General features: G+C 41.3%; 1 protein-coding gene across 2 annotated transcripts in view; it reads left to right on the forward strand.

Annotated features, from left to right (window-relative positions):
* Nucleotides 1-17,548: 17,548 nt before the first annotated feature.
* Nucleotides 17,549-21,432, forward strand: part of HERC6 (HECT and RLD domain containing E3 ubiquitin protein ligase family member 6) — a 66,472-nt gene continuing 62,588 nt past the window's right edge. For both annotated transcript variants that reach the window (XM_001160851.6, XM_016951853.3), the window contains exon 1: nucleotides 17,549-20,151. In XM_001160851.6, coding sequence (XP_001160851.3) covers nucleotides 19,953-20,151 — 199 coding nt within the window. In that variant the 5' untranslated portion in view covers nucleotides 17,549-19,952. The remainder of the gene's footprint in view (nucleotides 20,152-21,432) is intronic.

Consider the following 21,432-nt stretch of genomic DNA (forward strand, 5'->3'; position numbering starts at 1 on the left):
ATATATGTGTGTGTATATATATACATATATCTTTTCTGCTTTTTCTCTTTGGATCCCATTATGAACATTTTTTTCAGTTGACTGAAACCCTTTTTAAAATTATGTGCTCAATCCCTCTGTTCACGTCCTTTCTTAAGTATTTTTCTCTCATTTACTTTTACTCCTCCCTACTCTGCAAATTCCCCCCACAAAAGCTTAAATACCAACTAAGCTTTGCAAGGCTACTTCTGTTTGCTGTCTCTCTGACAGCTATCCCAAAATATATTTTGAGGTTCAATATTTTTATTTCCCTCAGTATAAACTGGTGATGATTAAGGTCGAAAGTGTGAAGAAATTTCTATAAAAGTTCGTGATACAATGATGAACTCTATTGATAAACACTATCAAGGAAATAGCCTTCTTGCCTGACTTGAATAAACCACTTTATCCTTTCCCTCCAATCTTTCATTGTAGTTCCCATATTGGCACTGCACTCGGGTGGTACAGGAAGGAAGAATGTCTGGAAAGTGGAGTATTTACCTGAAAAACAGATTAAACAGGATATGGAGATAGTTAAAACGATGAGTTTAAGATCCTTCCCCACTCACTAGCATAGAGGCTTGATAATTAGTTTCAGGTAACTTGTAGATGTAAGATTCTCCCCAGGGCCTGAAAGCCTAAGGGGATGAGTAACTCCTCCCTGCGCAGGCCCAGTCCCAAGGTGCAAGGCCACTTGCATCAGCAGCGTGTGTCAGCAAGACAGCAGAAGCAGGAAGAGAGCCAACCGGAAGACACCTACCCTGGCTGTAAGACATGTACCACAGAAGATCCAAGAAAGAGGCCATCTGGGTACAATGTAGCAGTTACATCAGACTAGGACACTTCCTGTTTACAGGAGACTATAAAACCTTTGCGCTGTCCTCACCTGGGGCTGACACCATTTTAGGCCTCAGCCCACCAGAACCCAGGCGCTCATTAAAACAGTATGTTGCTCCACACCACCTCGTGTTGTCTGTTGGCACGCTCTCAGGGTTCGAACCGATACAAGAACCTTACAGTAGAAAATAAATGTTTTTGCATAATCTCAGTGAATTATTAGACTCTGCCATCAGCACCATCTTTATAATTGGTAGAGCCCAATGCAAAGTGAAAATGCAAAGCCTCTTGTTCAAAAAGTAAGAAAAAAATGCAATTCAAGGCACTAAAATATAAAGCTTTTTCTTTTCTTCCACAATGTCTTACCTTGTCATGGTATTTTTTTATTTGCTCCTTAATGTTGTTCTAAGTAAAGTACCACTTTAAACCACTAGCATCAATTCTACCCTCATCTTTATATTGTGCAATGCCAGTGATGGGGCTCAGGACACACAGTACCCCAAAATATGACTCCAGGGAACCAGAATATGCCACGCCAAATATGGCTCTTTGGCATAATAATTATATTGAGCTTGAGAAGTGGCAACATGGAAGCAGCCCTTGCTCGCTCTTGGCACCTCCTTGGCCTTGGCATCCGCTCTGGCCACACTCAAGGAGCCCTTCAGCCCGCGGCTGCACTATGAGGGCCGCTCTCTGGGGCTGGCCAAGGCCGGAGCCGGCTCCCTCCGCTCGTGGGGAAGTGTGAAAAGAGAGGTGCCATACATACTGTGGAATGCTATGCAGCCATAAGAAATGATGAGTTCATGTCCTTTGTAGGGACATGGATGAAGCTGGAAACCATCATTCTCAGCAAACTATCGCAAGGACAAAAAACCAAACACCGCATGTTCTCACTCATAGGTGGGAATTGAACAATGAGAACACATGGACACAGGAAGGGGAACATCACACACCGGGGCCTGTTGTGGGGTGCAGGGAGTGGGGAGGGATAGCATTAGGAGATATACCTAATGTTAAATGACGAGTTAATGGGTGCAGCACACCAACATGGCACATGTATACATATGTAACTAACCTGCACGTTGTGCACATGTACCCTAAAACTTAAAGTATACTTAAAAAAAAAAAAAAAAGAAAGAAAGAAAAGAAAAGAGAGGTGCCGGCAGGAGCCGGGGCTGCGCGCGGCACTCGGCACTGGTGGGCTGGCATGGGTTCCAGGTGAGCGCGGGCTTGGCAAGCCCCGCACTTGGCGTGGCCAGCTGGCACCTGCTGGGCTTGATCCGAGGCTGAATCCCGTGTGTGGACCACCATTCCCTCTTCGCCAGGATAGCAGGTCTCCATCTCTTTCTGGCTTCCCGTCTTTTCCTCTTGATTGTCTGGGACAAGCTCCCTCTGGGCTGTCGGAGTGTCCAGGCTAGGTGCTACAAAGTCCTGTGGTGAGTGCCAGTGAGAGGTGAAGCCAGCTGGGCTTTTGGGATGGGTGGGGACTTGGAGAACTTTTGTGTCTAACTAAGGGTTTGTAAATGCACCAATCAGCACTCTGTCAAAATGGACCGATCAGCTCTCTGTAAAACGGACCAATCAGTGCTCTGTAAAATGGACCAATCAGCTCCCTGTAAAATGGACCAATCAGCAGGATGTGGATAGGGCCAAATAAGGGAATAGACCATGCCACCTGAGCCAGCAGCGGCAACCCGCTACGGTCCCTTTCCATGTTGTGGAAGCTTTGTTCTTTCGCTCTTCACAATAAATCTTGCTGCTGCTCACTTTTTGGGTCCACGCCAGCTTTTATGAGCTGTAACACTCACCTCGAAGGTCTGCAGCTTCACTCCTGAAGTCGGCCAGACCACAAACCCGCCAGAAGGAAGAAACTCCGGACACGTCCAAACATGGGAAGGAACAAACTCCAGACACACCATCTTTAAGAACTGTAACACTCACCACCAGGGTCCGCGGCTTCATTCTTGAAGTCAGCGAGACCAAGAACCCACCAATTCCGGACACAAGCTGGTTATTTTGAGAAACTCCAGACACAGGAGTAGCTTTGAAAACAAGGATGAATGTTGCCCTTTGGTAAGGGAAATTTACATCTATGAAGAAAATATCTGGGAGGTGTCTCTGCACCAGGAAGAGAGGGATGACTAAACCACTAGAGGCTCTTAATCAACGGAGAAGGTATCAACTTAAATCTGCATAACAACGCTTATCTTTAAAATGTTTTTCCTGGCCATCTTACCTTAACTGGCTGTTCCCTATACCCTTTTTTTTTTCTTTCAGAGAAATGATGGTATTTAAGCCTGAAGTCTAAGACTAAGATCTACTCTAGAGATTTACTAATTTCTCTGGATTATCACCAATGTATACAAGAGGTTTACATGTCATTACATCTCTGTGTGTTTTTCTGTTGTTAATTTGTCTCTTATTACAGGGAGTCCCAGCTAAGAATTCATGAAAAGTGATGAAGAAAATGATTTTTCCTCCCCATACCAGTTTTAAATGCAAATATAAGAACATTTAATTAGTACGCAAAATCACCAAAATTGTGCAACTTGTATTTTTTTAGCCCTTATATGCATCTGTATTTCCTTCTTACCAGTCTTTCTTTCCACTGAAACACTGCACAAAACTTACTCATCTGTTTTATTTCACTTCTTAATGCCCCACATATTCCACTAACACTCTTACTTTTGGCTTAATGATAAGGAAAGACTGAAAGGGAAAAAAATTATGGGTTGCCCTGTCTTCCCTTTTCTTTCTATGTCATCACTTTCAACATAAGAGGCTGGCTAATCCTGAGAAGTAATAGGAGTAAGACAATAATAAGGTTCACTTCTTTCCTTTGTGTTTTTGGAATGCCATTGCCTTTTTTCTGTGTTGGAAACAAGTTCTGGTTCAACAGAAGTGTGACCTCGGCTGGGTACGGTGTCTCAGCCTGTAATCCCAGTAAGCAACTATGGGCAGATCACTTGAAGCTGGTAGTTCAAGACCAGTCTGGCCAACATGGTGAAACCCCATCTCTACTAAAAATACAAAAATTAGCTGGGTGTGGTGGTGCGTGCTTATAGTCACAGCTACTTGGGAGGCTGAGGCAGGAAAATTGCTTGCACCTGGGAGGTGGATGTTGCAGCGAGCTGAGATCGTGCCACTGCACTTTAGCCTGGGCAACAGAGTGAGACTCCATCTCAAAAAAATAAAATAAAATAAAAATTATATATACATAAAAAGGGTAAGGGTTTGGAGCATGTCCACACAAGTTATGGCAGTAAATCTGGTGGTGGTGGCAAGACAGGTCATGGGAGGAAGAGAAGAGGAGGTTTGCCTAGCAAAGGTGGTCTGGTTATATAGATGAAATCTCACAGGTAGCAGCCCTCAAAGAGAATAGATGGTAAATTTTGATAAATAGATGTTAGACTCTCCACTAACCTTTCCTAAATCTGGACAAGGGAGGGCTTCAAAGAAAGCTTGTTTGCTTCCATTGTTTCCTTCACTTAATCTTCTCTACAGATACAAATCTCTCCCACAAAAGACAGCTTTGCAGGGTCACTCTGTCTGCAGGCACTCTAGTCACAGAATATGTCAAAGAAGCATATTTTGAGGTGAATAGTTCAGTTTTCTTCACACTCATGAAGCGGACCCTGCCTACCACTTGTGTCTGGAGCAAATACCTCCAATTCCTTGTTGGTAGGTTGTGGAGTGACTGCTCATTGCCACCTAATATCTCATCTCTCCTTCCTTTCTTTTTTTAAAAATAGAAACGGGGTCCCGTTCTATTGCCCAAGCTGGTCTTGAACTCCTGGGCTCAAGCAATCCTCCTGCCTTAGGCTCCCAAAGTGCTGGGATTACAGGCGAGTCACTGCACCTGGCCTCTCCTTCCTTGCTAACAGAAATCCAATTTTGTTTGGAGTTTAATGTGCTGAGCTAAAAACTACATTTTCAGCAACTTCTGCAGCTGCTATAGCCACATGAATAAGTTTTGGTTAATTGGATGTGCGCAGAAGTGTTTTATGGGATTTCTGGGATAACAGTCTCTTTCCTCCTTTTAGTAGCTTTGGAATAGAGTTGTGATAGCTAGAACTCCATCTGGAATCTTAGAAAGTGAGGTGACCTGCAGGATGAAAGTTAGGTCCTCAAATGAAGCAGAAACACAGAAGGTGACTGAGTCCCTAAAAAACCAAAGCATTGCCACCCCAGCCCTTGGCTGCTTATATTGGGGTAACCTGCCCCCAATATTTCAATGTAGGTTCTTTCTGTTTTCCCTAAGTATTGGCTGATCTGAGAAATAAAGAGAAAGAGTACAAAGAGAGGAATTTTACAGCTGGGCCACCGGGGTGACATCACATATTGGTAGGTCTATGATGCCCACCTGAGCCCCAAAACCAGCAAGTTTTATTAAGGATTTCAAAAGGGGAGGGGGCGTACGAACAGGGAGTAGGTCACAAAGATTACATGCTTCAAAGGGCAAAAGGCAGAACAAAGATCACATGCTTCTGAGGCAAATAAAGATCACAAGGCAAAGGACAAAGCAAGATCACAAGGCAAAGGGCAAAGTCAAAAACTCCTGATAAGGGTCTATGTTCAGCTGTGCACGTATTGTCTTGATAAACATCTTAAACAACAGAAAACAGGGTTCAAGAACAGAGAACCAGTCTGACCTCAAATTTACCACGGTGGGATTTTTTCCCCACCCTAATAATCCTGAGGGTACTGCAGGAGACCAGGGTGTATTTCAGTCCTTATCTCAACCGCATAAGACAGACACTGCCAGAGCGGCCGTTTATAGACCTCCCCCAGGAATGCAATTCTTTTCCTAGGGTCTTAATATTATATTCCTTACTAGGAAAAGAATTTAGCGATATCTCTCCTACTTGCACATCCATTTATAGGCTCTCTGCAACAAGAAAAATATGGCTCTTTTTGCCCAACCCCAAGTCAGACCTTATAGTTGTCTTCCCTTGTTCCCTAAAATCACTGTTATTCTGTTCATTTTCAAGGTGCACTGATTTCATATTGTTCAAACACACATGTTTTACAATCAATTTGTTCAGTTAACGCAATCATCACAGGGTCCTGAGGTGATGTACATCCTCAGCTTATGAAGATAACAGGATTAAGAGATTAAAGTAAGACAGGCATAAGAAATTATAAGAGTATTATTAGGGAAGTGACAAATGTCCATGAAATTTTCACAATTTATGTTTCTTCTGCTGCGGCTCCAGCGGGTCCCTCCGTTCGGGGTCCCTGACTTCTTGCAACATGCTTACCTCTGAATTTTTTACCTGTGAGAGAAATAAGCTTGTATTTGTTAAAACATTATTTTTTACAGCTTTATTATGTGCAGGTAAAATTAATCTAAACTTGCATGGAAGTCTCCACTAGTTTACCTAGGTTAAGAAATTAAGTTAAACATTTTTTTTTTTTTTGAGATGGAGTTTTGGTCTTGTTGTCCAGGCTGGAGTGCAGTGATGCAATCTCGGCTCACTGCAACCTCCACCTCCCAGGGGTTCAAGTGGTTCTCCTGCCTCAGCCTCCCAAGTAGCTGGGATTACAGGCACCCACCACCACACCCGGCTAATTTTTATATTTTTAGTAGAGACAGGGTTTCACCATGTCAGCCAGGCTGGTCTAGAACTCCTGACCTCAGGTGATCCACCCTCCTCGGCCTCCCAAAGCCCTGGGATTACAGGCATGAGCCACTGCGCCCGGCCAAGTTAAACGATTTTTTTTTTTTTTTTTTGAGTTGGAGTCTCATTCTGTCCCCCAGGCTGGAGTGCAGTGGCATGATCTCGGCTCACTGAAAGCTCCGCCTCCAGGTTCACACCATTGTCCTGTCTCAGCCTCCCAAGTAGCTGGGACTACAGGCACCCGCCACCATGCCTGGCTAATTTTTTGTATTTTTTGTAGAGATGGGGTTTCACCGTGTTAGCCAGGATGGTCTCGATCTCCTGACCTCATGATCTGCCCACATCAGCCTCCCAAAGTGCTGGGATTACAGGTGTGAGCCACCACGCCTGGCCAACAATGTTTTAAACACATCTCAGGCAGTCTTCAGTTTGTTGTTGGGCAATGTGTCATGAAGCCGCTGGTATGAATGACAATCATTTCCAGGATTCAGAGGCCCTTTTCCTTTATCTTCCCAGGTCAGGACTATTTTCTGGATTTCTGAGATTGCTGATAAATGCAGTATTCTGATAATGACAATGTTATAGTAGAAATAGTAATAGTAATAACGTAAGTGTAACATTTCTTATTTTTTAAAAGTAATTTATGCAACAAATTTGGGGTAGAAAGCCATAAAAATTCATGTGGATAATTATAAGACTACCACTGAAAAGAGATGTCAACCATTGACATATATCAACTGCGAAAGAGGAGGCATGATAAGAGATTAAGATGACTAATACTTCTATCTAGTGTTCAAATTGAAAACTACCATTTCTTGTCTATAAGGACAATGTCGGGTTTTAGCAAATGTTTTTTTCCCCCAGCTGACTTGTGCTGGGCCATCCTAATTGTCTTGTCCATTTGCGAAAAAAAAAAACAAAAACAACAACAACAACAGAAAAACACTAGATAATATTCCAGGGAGCCACCTAGAGGTGACTGAGCTGGCAGCTGGAGTATAATAAAAAACTAAGCATATTAGGGAGTGTGTTCTATTTTTCATTTGTCTTAAGGGCTGAAAGCACAGAGTGTGGGCTTTGAACTCAGAACAATGGAGTTAAAGAGAAGACAGTCTAAGAAGAGAAAGGCAAAAGAACAATGGAGACTTGCAGCGCTCCTACCTCCTCTTAGATGTTCTTCTACTTGCCTCTGGAGGATTTCCCCCAGACTGCTTTTTCTACTTCCTCACTGGTCTATCTGTGTCTCCTCAATCCCACTCACTCCATGATGACCTTTCATAAGCTCACACTCTCTCATCCCCTTTCTAATGTCCTCCTCACCTCACATTGAGTCAGTGCTGTTTAGTGGAAAGAGGGTTTGATTCTGGGATCCCCTACTTCCTTACTAGTTATCTTGAGCAAATCACTTGAGTTTTCTGAGGCTTAAGTTGTTCATATCTGTACCTGGGTAGATAATACATGGATAATATGTACCTTATAGGGAGGTTGCTCAAATTGGACGATGTATTGTGAAAGAGACAGATGTGGTAGGCAGTTGGGACATTTCATTTTATTTTCCTTTTCTCATTCTCTTCCCTTCCATAAATCACTGTTAGGGGAAAATTAGTAAAAAAAGAAAAATAGGCTACTGGAATAAAATATTAGGTATAAATAATTTTCAAAGTTTGATTTTAGAGGTATGTGACAGTGAATTTCTATTGATTTTCTGTTTTTTCAAGTGGGTATTCTTTGATAAAGGGACACTATTCTACTTACTCATCTGCAAGCTCAGGACAAATTACTCTCAGCTCTGTAAGCCCTCTCATGCCTACTACTCTGTGGTTATGAGGACACATGAGGGAAATAGCTGGAAAGATTTTGTAAAGTCTAAAGTAAATGCTAATGAATAGTAATTATTATATTTTGTTTGCTCCTTGTTATACCTATAGTGGATATTCAGTAAAGATTTTTTATATTTTTTATTTTTTAAACTTTATTATTATTATTTGAGACAGAGTTTCACTCTGTTGCCCAGGCTGGAGTGCAGTGGCACCATCTCGACTCAATGCAACCTCTGCCTCCTAGGTTCAAGCAATTCTCCTGCCTCAGCCTCCCGAGTAGCAGAGATTACAGGTGTGCACCATTATGCCCAGGTAATTTGTGTATTTTTAGTGGACACGAGGTTTCACCATATTGGTCAGGCTGGCCTTGATGTCCTGGCCCCAAGTGATCCACCTACTTCAGCCTCCTGAAGTGTTAGGATTACAGGCATGAGCCACTGCATCTGGCCAAGATTTTTTTTTTAACTATTGACCGAAGATAGAATAATATGGCAATATAATATGAAACTAGTATTAAATTGGCAGGAGGGATATGCATTAGTCTGTTCTCATGCTGCTAATAAAGACATACCAAAGACTGGGTAATTTATAAAGGAAAGGTTTAATGGACTCACAGTTCCACATGGCTGGGGAAGCCTCACAATCACGGTGGAGGGCAAAGGAGGAGCAAAGTCATGTCTTACATAAATGGCAGCAGGGAAGAGAGAGAGAATGTGCAGGGAAACTCCCCTTTATAAAACCATCAGATCTTATGAGACTTATTCACTATCACGAGAACAACACAGGAAAGACCCACTCCAATGATTCAATTACCTCCCACCCGGTCCCTTCCATAACACATGGGAATTATGGGAGCTACAATTTGAAATTTGGGTGGCGACACAGCCAAACCATATCAGAATGTGTACAAAATACATTATTTGTTATAGAGCCTAGAAAAAGGAGCAATTTATGTGGTGGAATCTAAGAAAGGCTCCCACAAGGGTGGGTGTGATGGCTCACACCTGTAATCCCAGCACTTTGGGAGGCTGAGGCTGGACAATTACTTGAGGCCAAGAGCTCTAGACCAGCCTGGGCAACATAGTGAGACCCTGTCTCTACAAAAAATTTAAAAATTGGTCGGGCATGGTGACACAGACCTGTAGTCCCAGCTACTTGGGAGGCTTGGGATGGGAGGATCACCTGCATCCAGGAGATCGAGGCTGCAGTGACCATGATTGCACCACTGCACTCCAGCCTGGGGAACACAGTAAGACCCTGTCTCAGAAAGAAAAAAAAAAGAAAGAAAGAAAGAAAAGACTTCACAGAGATGAGACATTTAAGACATGTTTTTTCATAAAAAGAAATGAGGAAAAGGAAATTCCACAGAGAAACCACAGAATGAATAGAGGCATCGATTTAGGAAAAAGCAAGCATGAAAAGGCAAGTAGTTCATTTTGACAGTAGTCCCTGTGTATGTGTGGTGGGGTGGGGGGGATATATATAACTGTCAGTGAGATAAATATAGAAATGTTGGTTACAAGTGGATAATAGAAGGCCTTTAATTATATGCAAAGGATTTTGTTTTCTTTGTTTTTCTGTAGGCAAAAGGCCTACAACCATTAAGAAAAATAAGTGATGTGATCAGACCTGTGTTTTCCACAGGCAACACTCAGGAGAATAAAAAGGATCCATTTGTGATGCCAGTTGTTAGATATAGAGACATTTGAGATGTTGTTGCCAAAACCTCAACTCTGGTAGGAGTGATGGAGACAGAAAGAAGTAGATAGAAAATGGGATATTGATGATATCAGCCAATCAGCAATTAATCCATTAGGGGAGGGTTTTCCTTTTTTGTTTTTTGAAGCAGGGTCTTGCTCTGTCACCCAGGCTAGAGTGCAGCAGAGTGAACACAGCTCACTACAGCCTTGACCTCCTGGGCTCAAGTGATCCTCCTGCTTCAGCCTCCCGTGTAGCTGAGACCACAGGTGTGTGCCACTGCGCCAGGCTAACTTTTCGATTTTTTGTATAGACAGGGCCTTGCCTTGTTGCCCAAGCTGGTCTTGAACTCCTGGGATCCAGCTATCCTCCCCTTTGACTTCCCAAATTTTTGGGATTACTGGTGTGAGCCACTGCCCCTGGCCTGAGAGTTTTGCAGTGGCAAGAAAATGTAAGATGAATTGGAGGTTTTTAGCTGGAATGGTTTTAAGGAAGTGCCACTAGGGGGCATGAAAGGAAAGATCAGGGAATGAAGAGTGTTCTAAGACTTTAGTAAAAATTAAACAGGCTTTCTAGTCAAATGGATCAGTGTTAATATCCTACCATTTAGGCCAGTGCAGTGGCTAACATTTGTAATCCCAACACTTTGGGAGGCTGAGGCAGGTGGATCACTTGAGGTCAGGAGTTCAAGACCAGCCTGGCCAACATGGTGAAACCCTGTCTCTACTAAAAATATGAAAATTAGCTGGGCGTCGTGGCACCTGCCTGTAATTCCAGCTACTTGGGAGGCTGAGACAGAAGAATTGCTTCAACCTGGGAGGCAGAAGTTGCAGTGAGCTGAGATCACACCACTGCACTCCAGCCTGGGTGAGTGATAGAGTGAGACTCCATCTAAAAAAAAACAACAAACCCTGCCATTTATACACATCATGTAACTTCAAGCAAGTTACCTAAACTCTCTGAGCCTTAATTCCTTACCCTCAAAAATGAGAATAATAATAATAATACTTATTTTGCATGATTGATATAGAAAGTCGTGTTGCTTAACTCCTTAGCATCTGTCTCAGCTTTCTTCCAGCAACATGCCTTTCATCTGGGATCTGCCTACTCCGCTCAGAAAGTGCATGGATGAGATTCCATCCTGATCCACAAGGTAGACTGACTACCCCATTGGCTTCCACAGTGATTGCCTCAGGGGTAGACATATGACCCAAATCGGGCGAAGACTTTTGTTTTGAGCAGATTTTTTCTGTACACAGGCTGTGAAGCTGAGAGCTGGATATATATAAAGTTTAGAGCTGCTGTAACCCTCTTGCAATCTCAGAGGAGCTCCTGGAATTGCAAGATAGACTGCGTGGAGCCTGAAGATGAAGCCCTCATAGCAAGAGGTGGAGTGAAGAGACAGAGAAATGGAGTCATTAAGGACATTGGTTAAGTCCTTGTTTTCAGTAGTGCCTGTAATCAGCCATTCTGGTGGATTTTTCAGTTACTTGACTTTAATAATAAACAGTTGTGCTATAATCATAAATACCTCCTAAATGCTCACGTGCTTACATCAACAAAAATTAGCTCTTGCTGATGCTACGTGGGCTACCTGCAGCTCTGCTTAATTGTTGTTTTTAATCTGGGACTCAGTAAAATAGAGCAATCTCTCTCTAGAAAATCACCTGTTGTAACGGAGGAAAAGAAAAGTAGGAAAAGAAGTGCTCACTCTAAACTACCTGCCTGAAGTTGCTTGCTTCCCACTTGCATATAATTGGCCAGAACAAATCACATGGTCAAGATTGATGTCACAGGATGGAGAGGGGCAGCAAAGTTTTTTGAAAAATAATAATGCAATCTACAAGTAAATTTCCCTTTCGCGTAAGTGAGCTTGGGCTATATTTTCTGTCACCTGCAACCAAAAGAATCTTTTTTTTTTTGAGACAGAGTCTCACTCTGTCACCCAGGTTGTAGAGCAATGACGCCGTCTCAGCTGACTGCAACCTCCGCCTCCCAGGTTCAAGTGATTCTCATACCTCAGCCTCGCAAGTCGAGTAGCTGGGATTACAGATGCCCTCCAACACACCTGGTTAATTTTTGTATTTTAGTAGAGACGGGGTTTTGCCATATTGGCCAGGCTGGAGAATCTTAACTAAGGAAAGGTGATGAAAGAATTAGGTATTTTATATAAAATCATCAACACATGGTAAGTACTCAAAATATCGGACCTTCTGTTTCCAAGTGCATGAACACAGATTAAGTGAAAATTATCTTTCTTAAAAAAAAAGATATGCTCAATTTCTTTAATATACATTTTATTCACTTATCTCACTAACATTTATTCAGTTTTTTTTTTTAATTTGGCAGACACTGTGCTAGGTGCTGGGAATACAAAATGAGTACAATGCGCTTACATTTTAGTTATTCAGTAGATTTTCTTTTAAGAAATAACAATATGAGGTTTCAGTGTCTTATATTGATAATATCAAACTCTTACAGTCTGAGCATATGAAACATTCTCCAAGGTCGACCATATCTTAGGCCACAAAACAAGACTCAACAAATTTTAAAAAGTAAAAATTATATCGTGTCTTTTGTGATCACAGTGGAATAAAACTAGAAATCAATAACAAGAACCTCAGAAACTAGACAAACACATGGAAACACAAACAACATGCTCCTGTATGACCAATGGGTCAATGAAGAAATTAAGAAGGAAATTAAAAAATTTCTTAAAACAAATGAAAATGAAAATACAACATACCAAAATCTATGTGACATGGCAAAAGCAGTACTAAGGGAGAGGTTTATACCAAAAAACTAAAAAGACATCAAATAAACAAGCTAAAAAATGTACCCCAAGAGACCAGAAAAACAAGAACAAACCAAACCCAACATTAGTAGCAGAAAAGAAACAATAAATATCAGAGCAGAAATAAATGAAATTGAGACTAAAAAAATTACAGAAGATCAACAAAACAAAAAGTTTTCTTGAAAAGATAAAATTGACAAAACTTTAGCTAGACTAAGAAAAAAAGGGAGAGGACCCAAATAAATAAAATCAGAAATGAAAAAGGAAACGTAACAGCTAAGACCACAGAAATACAAAGAATCATTAGAGACTATTATGAAAAACTACATGCCAACAAATTGGAAAACCTAGAAGAAATGAATAAGTTCCTGGACAAATGCAATCTACCAAGACTGAACCACAAAGAAATAGAAAACTTCAACAAACCGGTAACAAGTAACAAGATCAAAGCCATAATTTAAAAAATCTCCCATCAAACAGCCAAGGACCTGACAGCTTCACTACTAAATTCTACCAAACACTTAAAGAAGGACTAATACCAATCCTACTCAAACTCTGTTAAAAAAAAAAAATGAAAAAGGAGAGAATACTTTCAAACTCATTTTACTAGGCCAGCATTACCCTGATACCAAAACCAGACAAGGACACAACAACAAAAACTATGGGCCAATATGCCTGATAAACATAGATACGAAAATCCTCAACAAAATACAAGCAAACCAAATTCAACAACACATTAAAGAGATTATTCACAGTGATCAAGTAGGATTCATCCCAGGGAAGCAAAGATGGTTCAACATACAAAAATCAATAAATGTGATATATCACATTAACAGAAGCAAGAACAAAAACCATATGATCATTTCAATAGATGCTGAGAAAGCATTTGATAAAATTCAACATTCCTTTATGATAAAAAATAAAAAAACTGGGTATAGAAGGAACGTATTTCAAAATAATAAAAGCCATATATGACAAACCCACAGCCAATATCGTACTGAACTGAAAAACTGGAAAACCTTTCCTCTAAGATCTGAAATAAGACAAGGGTGCCCATTTTCACCTTTTTTGTTTTTTGTTTGTTTGTTTGAGTCAAGGTCTTACTCTTTCACCCAGGATGGAGTGCAGTGGCGTGATGTCAGCTCAATGCAACCTCTGCTTCACAGGTTCAAGGGATTCTTCTTCCTCAGCCTCCCGAGTAGTTGAGATTACAGGCATGCACCACCACACCAGGCTAATTTTTCTATTTTTAGTAGAGACAGGGTTTCACCATGTTGGCCAGGCTGGTCTCAAACTCCTGACCTCAGGTGATCCACCCACCTCAGGCTCCCAAATTGCTGGGATTACAGGTGTGAGCCACCGCGCCCGGCCCACTTTCACCATTTTTATTCAACATAATACTGAAAGTTCTGGCCAAAGCAATTAGGCAAAAGAAAGAAATAAAGAGCATCCAAATTGGAAAGAAAGAAGTTAAATTCGTCTTGTTCACAGATGACATGATATTATATTTAGGAAACCCAAAGACTCCACCAAAAACAACTGATAAACAAATTCATTAAAGTGACATGATACAAAATCAACATACAAAACCAGTAGCATTTATATAAACCAACAGCAAACAATATAAAAAAGAATTCAAGAAAGCAATTCCATTTACAATAGCTAAAAGAATATAAAATAATTAAAAATCAATTTAACCAAAATGATCTATACAAAGAAAACTATAAAACACTGATTAAAGAAATTGAAGAGGGGCTGGGCATGGTGGTTTAAACCTATAATCCCAGCACTTTAGGAGGCTGAGGCAGGTGGATCACTTGAGGCCAGGAGTTTGAGACCAACCTAACCATCATGGTGAAACCCTGTCTGTAGTAAAAATACAAAAGTTAGCCAGGCGTGATGGCACACGCATGTAATCTCAGCTACTGGGCAGGCTGAGGCATGAGAATCTCCTGAACCCAGGAGGTGGAGGTTGTGGTAAGCCAAGATGGTGCCACTGCACTCCAGCCTTGGTGGCAGAGTGAGACTCAGAAAGAAGAAAGAAAGAGAGGAAGAGACAGAGAAAGGGAGAGAAAGAGAGAGAGAGAGAGAGGAAAGGAAGGAAGGAAAGACAAAAAGTAGAAAGATGTTTAATGCTCATGGATTCGAAGATTCAATATTGTTAAAATGTCTATATTATCCAAAGCAATCTGTAGATTTAATGCAATTCCCATCAAAATTCCAATGACTTTTTTCAGGGAAATAAAAGTTATTATTATTTTTTTTAAAATAGAAGACCATTAACAGCCAAAGCAATAAGCATAAGAACAAAGCTGTAGGCATCACCCTACCTGTCTTCAAAATGTACTACAAAGCTAGTAACCAAATCATCATATTAGTATAAAAACAGATACACAGATCAATGGAACAGAATATAGAATTCAGACATAAATCCACACACTTAGAGCCAACTCATTTTTGACAAAGATGCCACAAATATATAATGGAGAAAGGACAGTCTCTTCAATAAATGGTGCTGGGAAAACTTCTGCATGCAGAAGAATGAAACTAGACCCCTGGCCAGGCATGGTGGCTCATGCCTGTAATCCCAGCACTTTGGGAGGCCGAGGCGAATGGATCACCTGAGATCAGGAGTTCGAGACCAGCCTAGCCAACATGGCGAAACCCTGTCTCTACTAAAAATATAAAAATTAGACGGGCGTGATGGCAGAGGCCTGTAATCCCAGCTACTCAGGAGGCTGAGGCAGGAGAATTGCTTGAACCTGGGAGGTGGAGGTTGCAGTGAGCAGAGATTGTGCCATTGCACTCTAGCCTGGGAGACAAGAACAAAACTCCGTCTCAGAAAAAAAAAAAAAAAGAAAGAAACTAGACCCATATACAAAAATCAAATCAAAGTTAATTAAAGACAATATAAGACATGAAACTACTAGAAGAAAACATTGGGGAAATGCTTGGGGACATTGGTCTGGGCAAAAAATTTTGTGGAAGATCTCAAAAACACAGGAAACAAAAGCAAAAATAGACTAGTGAGATTACATTAAGCGAAAAAGCTTCTCCACAGCAAAGGAAACAATCAACAAAGTGAAGAGACAACCCACAGAATGGGAGAAAAATATTTGTAAACTATCTGTCTGACAAGGGATTAATAACCATATTATTATAAGAAGCCCAGATAACTGAAAAGCAAAAAAAAATCTGATTTTAAAAGGGCAAATGATCTGAATGGACATTTCTCAAAAGCAGACATACAAATGGCCAACAAGTATAAGAAAAAATGCTCAACATCACTAATCATCATAGAAATGCAAATCAAAACCATGAGATATCATCTCACCACAGCTAGAATGGCTTTTACCAAAAGATAGGGAATAAGGAATGCAGGTGAGGATGTAAAGAAACGTACACTGTTGGTGTACATTTCATACATTGTTGGTGGGAATGTAAGTTAGTACAGCCACTATGGAGAACAGTATGGAGGTTCCTCAAAAAACTAAAAATAGAAATACCATATGATTCAGCAATTTCACTACTCTGTGTATATACAAAAGAAAGGAAATCAATATATCAAAGAGACATCTGCACTCCCACATTTACTGCAGTACTATTCACAATAGCCCAAATTTGGAATCAGGCTAAGTGCCCATCAATAGATGAATGGATAAAGAAAATGTGGTACATATACATAATGAAATATTGTTCAGCCATAAAAAAAGAATGGAATTCTGTCATTTCTGCCGCAACATGGGTGGAATGGTCATTATGTTAATGAAATAAACCAAGCACAGAAAGACAATTATCACGTGTTTTCACTCATATGTCAGAGAGTAAAAAAAAAAAAAGTGAATCTCATGAAGATAAGGAGTACATTGTTGGTAACCAGAGCCCAGGAAGAGTAGGTGTAGGGGTGAGGAAAATGAAGAGAGGTTGATTAATGGGTACAAATATACAGTTGGATAGAAGAAATAAGACCTGGTTCAATAGCTCAGTAGAATGACTATAGGTACATTTCAAAACCACTAGCCAATAATAATTTGAATGTTCCTTTTTTTTTTTTTTTTTTTTTTTGAGATAGGGTCTGGCTTTGTCGCCCAGGCTGGAGTGCAGTGGCACAATCTGGGCTCACTGCACCTTCCACCTCCCAGGCTCCAGGCTCAAGCAATCCTCCCACCTCAGCCTCCCACGTAGCTGGGACTACAGGTATGTGCCACTGCACCCAGCTATTTTTTGTAAAGATGGGGTTTCACCATGTTGCCCAGGCTGGTCTCCAACTCCTGAGCTCAAACGATCCTCCCATCTCGGCCTCCTAAAGTGCTAGGATTATAGGCATGAGCCACTGTGCCTAGCCCAAGATAGATTATTTAAGGCGACAGATATCCCAATTTGATAATGTGTCAAATTATCATATGTACCCCCAAAATCTGTGCATCTATTATGTATCAATAAAAGATTGTTTAGGCCAAGAGTGGTGGCTCACGCCTGTAATCCCAGCACTTTGGGAGGCTGAGGCAGGCTGATCACTTGAGGTTAGAAGTTCGAGATCAGCCTGGCCAACATGGTGAAACCCTATCTCTATGAAAAATACAAAAATTAGCCAGGTGTGATAGTGCCCGCCTGTAATCTCAGCTATTCGGGAGGCTGAGGCAGGAGAATCGCTTCAATCGGGGAGGTGGAGGTTGCAGTGAGCTGAGATCGTGCCACTACACTCCAGCCTGGGTGGCAAGGCGAGACTCTGTCTCAAAAAAAAATTTTTTTTTAAAGAAATAACTTAATTTGAGGGCTCAGTGTCTTATGGTAATAATACCAAACTCCTACATTTTGTGCTTGAGAAAAGAAATAAACATTAAGAAATTACTATTCAGAAAAAGGTTATATTTGGTATACAGCAAAACAGAACCAGAAATACTAATACTATTCACTGACTCACTACTCATCAATCCAATTGTCCGACATACCCTTATTAGCATCTACCAAGTTCCAGGTACTCTTGAGGTAGAAAAATAAAGAACATTTGTTCTTCTCTTTAAAGAACTTGAAACATGGTCATGAAGAGTGGTGAATTGAAATTATATAAATAGGTTCTGTAATAGTTTCTTTTAAAAAAAATCAATAATGCTGATGATGGCTAACATTGTCAAAGTTACCAAATCTAAAAACCAGTGCTCAGCGGGACATGGTGGCCTATAATCACAGCACTTCGGAAGGCTGAGGTAGGCAGATCATCTGAGGTCAGGAGTTCAAGACCAGCCTGGGCAACATGATGAAACCCCATCTCTTCAAAAAATACAAAAGTTAGCTGGGCGTAGTGGCACGTGCCTGTAGTCCCGCTACTTGGGAGGCTAAGGCAGGAGGATCGCTTGAACCTGGGAGGCAGAGGTTGCTGTGAGTTGAGATCGCGCCATTGCACTCCAGCCTGGGCATCAAGAGCGGAAACTCTATCTCAAACAAACAAACAAATAAATAAATAAAAATCAGTGCTCAATCCTTACCTTGCTCCACAAGAAATTGACAGAGTTGATCCTTCCCTTATTCGTTACTTGCTCTGTCTATAACTCCTCCTCCTGGTTTTCCTCCTATGATCAGTCCTCTAGCCTCTGCTACATTGTCACCACATTCACCCCCTGGGTGTTCTCATTCAGGCATCTGGCTTTAAGCATCATCTGTACACTGATGGCTCCCAATTTTCTGACTACACCCAAGCTTCTCTCTACAACTCCAAAACAGTTTATCCTATTGCCTTCTTGATTAACAAGCATCTCACAGTTATCATTACCAATCTGTATTCCAGACACACATAGCTCTAAACCTGCACCTTCCTCGGTTTCCCAGTCCAGTAGAGTTTACCTTGGAGTAACCCCTAAAGCCAACCCTGGAGTAATCCCTAATCCCTTTTCTTTCCCCCCAATTTCTAATCCATCATCAAATCTGTGGACTCTTACTTTCAAAACACATCTTGAATCTAATAACTTCTCCTCTCTTCCCTTCTAGGATATCACCTGACCTGAACTCTGAAGTAGTCTCTGCTAACTGGCTTTCTGCTTCCATTTTTGTCCTATTATTTTTCACACAGCAGCCAGATGAATCTTTAAAAACTGAAGTCAGATCATGGCTCTTCTCTATTCAAAACCTTCCAGCTGCTTCTTTTCATCCTCTGCCCTTAGGTGTGATCACGACTCATTCCCTCATTTCCCATGTCCCCTCAGCTCTCTGCACAAATATCACTTCATCAGAGAGATCTTCCCTAATATCATCTCAAATACCAGTGCCTTCCGCCTCCACCCTCTGGTTCCTGTTGTATTTTTCATTGCCCCTTGATATTACACTATGTGTTTATCTGTTTATGTTCTCTTTCCCTCAGAAGAATGTAACCGCATCAAGAGGATCTTGTCTTTCACTAATTGTATTTTCAGGCCGGGCCCAGAGGCTCACGCCTGTAATCCCTGCACTTTGGAAAGCTGACGGGTGGATCACTTGAGGTCAGGAGTTCGAGACCAGCCTGGCCAACATGGTGAAACCCCATCTTTACCAAAAATACAAAAATGAAGTCGGGCGTCGTGGCGCATGCCTGTAATCCCACCTACTCGGGAGGCCGAGGCAAGAGAATCGGCTTGAACCCGTGAGGTGGAGGTTGCAGTGAGCCGAGATGGTGCCACTGCACTCCAGCCTGGGCAACAGAGTGACACTCCGTCTCAAACAAACAAACAAACAAACAAAAAACAAACATATTTTCAGTGCCAAAAAAGGTCTGGAAGGAGGTGGGCACTCAGATGCTTTATTAACCACTCTAGGTATTATTCTAACACTTTATGTGTCTATTAAATTATCCCGACATATTAGATTTGCTGAATTGCTGTCCATATTTCGTAGATATGATAGCTGAAGCACGGAATCATTAGGTAACTTGCACAAAGTGGCATTCACGACTCACAAATGGCTTAGGATGTAAACTCAGTTTTATTCCCGGGGACGCCCTCTCTGCTCTTCAGCACTTGAAGTTCAGGCAGCGAGAGTTGACATGGGGCCAGGGCTGCGCCCCTGGGGCGGGTTGAAGACAGGGTGAGTCTCTTGATATTCAGGAAATCATCGCGCACCCAGTCACCAGCGTTCGGGAGCCTGTCGCAGCGGGACCGACGGAATCCGGAGTAGACGACAGGGCGCAGAAGCGGGATGTACTTCTGTTGGGGCACCGACTCCAGGGAGCTGCAGCGCAGGAGGACGGCGGGCAGCCCCGGGGCTGAGCTACTGCAGGCGGCCAGCGGGGAGCGCCACTCTCTGCTGCTGCTGACCAACCACAGGGTCCTCTCGTGCGGAGACAACAGCAGGGGTCAGCTGGGCCGCAGGGGCGCGCAGCGCGGGGAGCTGCCAGGTGAGCGCGGGGCCCCAGGTGCAGGGTGTGAGGACCCCAGTACATGGGCGCGGGGGCTTGGGTACCGGGCGCAGGGAACCGGGTGCGGAGAGCTGGGACCCGGGTGATGGGCGCGGGGGTCCAGGTGCAGGGAGCGGCTCAGATGCTGGGCGCCGCGGGCCAGGCAGGGAGGGGTGCTGGGAGCCTCGGATTCCTCGGGGCCCGAAGAGCCACAGGAACCGGGAAAATGGTGCCCTGTGCTACCGAAGAGCAACTTCCTCAGTTTCGTTTTCCCGACGCCCCTCGGATTTGTTTCGGTTTCCAATTCAAGTTCAAAGCGAAACTGAGAGCCGAAACTAACCTGGTCAGCGCTGCTCTGGAAAGAGATGTGGTCCCTCCGGCTTGCCTTGCAGATAAATCCTCGCCTGCGCGGTTCTACCTGGAGAAGGCAGCCTGACCTTACAAACGTGGTTTGTGGGTCGGACACCTGTATCTCCCTTAGAAATACACTGGGGCATTAAAAAAATATATATATTATATATATAATATATAATGTACATATATTATATATTATATATAATGTACATATATTATATATTATATATAATGTACATATATTATATATTATATATAATGTACATATATTATATATTATATATAATGTACATATATTATATATAATATATAATGTACATATATTATATATAATATATAATGTACATATATTATATATAATATATAATGTACATATATTATATATAATATATAATGTACATATATTATATATAATATATAATGTACATATATTATATATAATATATAATGTACATATATTATATATATAATATATAATGTACATATATTATATATATAATATATAATGTACATATATTATATATAATATATAATGTACATATATTATATATAATATATAATGTACATATATTATATATAATATATAATGTACATATATTATATATAATATATAATGTACATATATTATATATAATATATAATGTACATATATTATATATAATATATAATATATAATGTACATATATTATATATAATATATAATATATAAAATATATAATATATATAATATATATAATATATAAAATATATAATATATATAAAATATTTTAAAATATATATATATATATATAAAATAGGCCGGGCGCGGTGACTCACGCCTGTGATCCCAGCACTTTGGGAGGCCGAGGCGGGCGGATCACGAGGTCAGGAAATCGAGACCATCCTGGCCAATATGATGAAACCCCGTCTCTACTAAAATACAAAAAA

The sequence above is a fragment of the Pan troglodytes genome, chromosome 3 (genome assembly GCF_028858775.2).
Source record: "Pan troglodytes isolate AG18354 chromosome 3, NHGRI_mPanTro3-v2.0_pri, whole genome shotgun sequence".
Lineage (NCBI taxonomy): Eukaryota > Metazoa > Chordata > Mammalia > Primates > Hominidae > Pan > Pan troglodytes.